The sequence below is a fragment of the Glycine max genome, chromosome 10 (genome assembly GCF_000004515.6).
Source record: "Glycine max cultivar Williams 82 chromosome 10, Glycine_max_v4.0, whole genome shotgun sequence".
NCBI classification, from domain to species: Eukaryota; Viridiplantae; Streptophyta; class Magnoliopsida; order Fabales; family Fabaceae; genus Glycine; species Glycine max.
Genome location: NC_038246.2, coordinates 13,784,872 through 13,789,013, shown reverse-complemented (window position 1 = coordinate 13,789,013; position 4,142 = coordinate 13,784,872). Strand labels below are relative to the sequence as shown.

The following is a 4,142-nucleotide window of genomic DNA, read 5'->3' as shown; positions in this document are numbered from 1 at the left end:
TTGATTTGAAAATAATCCTTTTGTATTTGGAAGACTATGACTGTTCATATTTCGTATAACGAGGAGCCTATGAGACTGGGGTATGTTAATTTTATTTAACCATGAATTGTCATGTAATTGAAGATTATTAAATTTTACAAGAATTGTTAATTTGTTAATACTATATATTAACAGTCTTTGCTATTATCAACTCTACCTATTTCCATAGATTCATCAACCATAAAAGGTCTCACAGGATTGATGAGGACAGCCATATCTAAGAACTTGTTCAGCAGCTATCAAGTGGGAAGTTTGAAAGAGGATGTCAATATTCTGCAATATGCATATGACACTTTGTTTTTTGGAACTGCAAATTCGGCCAATGTTAGAGCTTTAAAGTCTATTCTGAGATGCTATGAGCTGGTTTCAGGCCTCAAGAACAATTATGCTAAAAGTCAGTTCGGTTGTTTGGGCAAATCAGAGGGTTGGTGTAGAGATGCAGCTCATTTCCTTAACTGCAGCCAGCTGGGTATTCCTTTCTCTTATCTTGGAATTCCAGTGGGGTCAAACCCTAAAAGCTGGAGCGTTTGGCAGCCTATCATCAACAAGTTTGAGACCAAGTTGGCATCTTGGAAGCATACATGTCTCTCGATGGGGGGTAGAATCACCATCATCAATTCTGTTTTGACAGCTTTGCCCATCTACTTGCTGTCTTTTTACAGAATCCCCAAAAAAGTAGTTCATAAGATAGTATCTATTCAGAGAAACTTTCTTTGGGGAGGTGACAATGAGACAACTAAGATCCCTTGGGTCAAATGGGATACAGTTTGTCTTTCTAAAATCAGAGGGGGGTTAGGAATTAAAGACTTGAACAAGTTTAATCAGGCCTTGCTTGGCAAATGGGGTTGGCAGTTGGCAAATAATCAGCACCAGCTTTGGGCAAGAACCTTATTGTCCAAATATGGAGGTTGGCATGCCTTACTATATGGCAGAAGCAGTGCAGACATTTCTCCTTGGTGGAAGGATTTAAAATCTGTCTTCGAGCAGCAGCACCACAATAGTTTGACCAGTAACTTGAGGTGAAAGGTGGGTAATGGGGCCAAAATCAACTTTTGGAAGGATAAGTGAAGGGGGGATAACTTAAACCTCAATGATAAATATCCTGCTCTGTACCAACTGAGTCAACAGCAGGACTGTACTATCAGTCTAATGGGTCAATATGTTGACAATAGGTGGGATTGGAAGATACAATGGAGGAGAAATTTCTTTGAGCATGAAATTGATATGGTGGCAGCTTTCATGGATGAGATTGATGGGGTTCAGATTCACCTTTCTAGCTTGGGTTACCTCTCTTGGAGGGTTGATCCTACTGGGTCTTATTCCACAAAGTCAGCATACAACCTCTTGATGGATGATGGCAGTTCTGATAATGAAGACAGTGCTTCCAGGATTATGTGGAATCTGAAAATTCCTCCAAGAGCAAGTGCCTTCTCTTGGAGAATTTTCAAAAACAGATTGCCTACTAAGGCTAATCTAAGAAGGAGGCAGGTGGATCTACCTTCTTATAGATGCCCTTTATGTGATGTTGAGGAGGAAAGTGTTGGTCACGTCATGTTCTCTTGCACAACAAATAGGAGTCTTTGGTGGGAGGTTTTGAGATGGGTTAGTAGAGTGGGCCCTTTCCCCATTGACCCTAAAAATCATTTCATACAATTCTCTCATTGGAACAGCAAAAGCTATATAGAAAAGAGATGGGCAGTGCTTTGGATAGCTTTATCCATGACTATTTGGAAGCATAGAAATTCAGTGGTTTTTAATAACCAGATTTTCAACCCCGAAAAAGTCATGGATGAAGCTTTATTCCACACTTGGTCATGGTTAAAATGTATGGACAAAGATTTCCATATTCATTTCAACCAATGGTCTACTAGCTTGAGGGAAGAGCTGTCTTAGGGGGTTGTTTCCTTTTTGGTTTCAGCTAATGTGGTTATGTAACTTTCAGATATGTTAGGCAATTTTGCCTTGTATTTTTTTAATCCTCTCTTCAGTACACCTAGTACTGTATTATATATAATACTACTGATTTTTGCTATGCAAAAAAAAAAACCATAGAAGAAGAAAAAATGCTATTCAAGAAATTGAGGCAGCTACCAGATTTTTAGAACATACAACAAAGAACGGAGAGCAGAACCTAATGGACAGTACACAACAAGGAGCGCATACCTTTTGATGCAAGGAGAAGCAACTAAGGAAAATAGTCATGGAGTGTTTACGGAGTTATGGAAATTACAAATCCCACCAAAAGCAGCTATCTTTACATGGAGATTGGTTAAAGACAGACTACCAACCAAGCTTAATTTAAGAAGAAGACAAATACAGTTCAAGGGTTAATGTGACTGCAAAAAAAAACTAGTAGTTATGCTTTAGAAGACTAGTTCAAGAAAAAAAATCTAGAAGGAAATCAACAAAATACAAAATAAAACTATATTTTTTTGGTAAAATACATAATTAAATATAAAAAAAAAACATGCATTGTATAGTTGACCCTCAATCAATCACACCAAATTCTGTTCCTTCAAGCTCTTATCCCACCAAATACTACAAATCAATGGGGATATTAAAAACATCAGGCAGAAGTTAAACATCAGCCAAAAGGCTATGAACAATAAGGCCAAACAACTTGAACAGCCACTATCCCAAAAAGCTATAAGATATGAAGCATGAAAACAAAAACTAGAGCATGAAAGAAACAACTACACAACAACAGTGAAGGAAGAAAGTAGATGCTTCCAAGCAACAACTCAACAAAATAAGGCAATATTTTTACACAGCTTTCCAAGCAACACTACCTGCATTCCAAACCCTAGCTAGTAGTAGTAACTAATTAAGAAACTAACTAACAATCTATAAGAACAAAGAGCACAAACACCACGTACGTGGAAGCATAAACCTACAATGAAGACATGAAGCTTACCTCGAACACAACAACGACAATGCCAGCGAGATTTTACCTCAGGTGTAATGTACCTCAGCTGACCACAAACACCACGTACTACCAGTCAAATGTACCTCAGGTGACCACCACTTCGCCAATCCTTGCACCAGAAACCAAAAAAGGTCCTTAGCTTAACCACGAGTTCCAGAAACAGACCTAGCACGGTCACGCTCTTCAGTTCAATATAACAACACAGGTAGACGAAGCGTACCTGTCACGGTCTTCAGTGCAATGGAGAACAAAAACCTTCGATGTTAACAGTGCAATGGAGAAGAGAGTGCCAAAGGGTACACAGAGAAGAAGAAAGTGCGAGAGGGTTAACGGAGAGAAGGTAGCGCGAGCGAAATAGGTCGCGTCAAATATAAGTTAAATGTAAGTTAACATCGGTTTTCAATAATACTCCGATGTTAACAAATTGATGTCAACGTTAACATCGGTTTTATTCAAAGAAACCAATGTTAACTGATGATATGTTAACATCGGTTTTCATAAAATCGATGTTAAGAAATACACATTATTGACAATTAGGCCACCATGTTTACGTTAACATCGGTTTTTGACAAAACCGATGTTAATCCGCCGATGTTAAATCCGCTTTTTCTAGTAGTGTGTTGTTGAACCTAGACCTAAGATAAGATAACTAAGGGTTTAATCACTAGAAATGGTGGATAAACACTGAGTTCTCTTACAACCATGAGTTCAAAGCAAATGTTGTTATTGATTTGCTAAGAAATTAGAAATTAATATCAATGTTTAGGATCAAACTGTTAAGAAATTAGGGTTCAATAACAAATATAGTTGAGGATTGATTACTTTAAATATGTTGTTATATTCATTTTCATTGATGATTAATGGTGAAGTTGAATGAATTCCACCCCCGAGCATGTTTTTACATGCTGAAATCACTTTGGTTTTACTCGATACATTTCAAGTTTATGATAAAAAAACCAAAATAGAGTTTTTATTAAGTGGTTTAGTTGAAAACTTGGGTCATAAATCGTATGTTGATGCTTTCTAAATTATTCTTTGTTCTTAGTAAACAACTGGTGTATTTATTGGTTCAATATTATCCAGGTCCTTGGGGAGATGATATTCTCAGGATGCTTGTGCGATTGGTACATTTGCCAAATTAGCTAATAATACCATACTCTTTTCAGTCCTTTGCATA

At 37.3% G+C, this 4,142-nt stretch overlaps 2 protein-coding genes across 2 annotated transcripts; both read left to right on the top strand.

Annotated features, from left to right (window-relative positions):
* The first annotated feature begins 240 nt into the window (after positions 1 to 240).
* LOC102669781 (uncharacterized) lies at positions 241 to 1,062 on the top strand. The gene has a single exon (XM_006589872.1). The coding sequence runs from the start codon at positions 241 to 243 to the stop codon at positions 1,060 to 1,062; it is 822 nt and encodes a 273-aa protein (XP_006589935.1).
* A 126-nt stretch (positions 1,063 to 1,188) lies between these two features.
* LOC102669656 (uncharacterized) lies at positions 1,189 to 1,932 on the top strand. The gene has a single exon (XM_006589871.1). It carries the CDS (start codon positions 1,189 to 1,191, stop codon positions 1,930 to 1,932), a length of 744 nt encoding a protein of 247 aa, XP_006589934.1.
* The last annotated feature ends 2,210 nt before the right edge of the window (positions 1,933 to 4,142 follow it).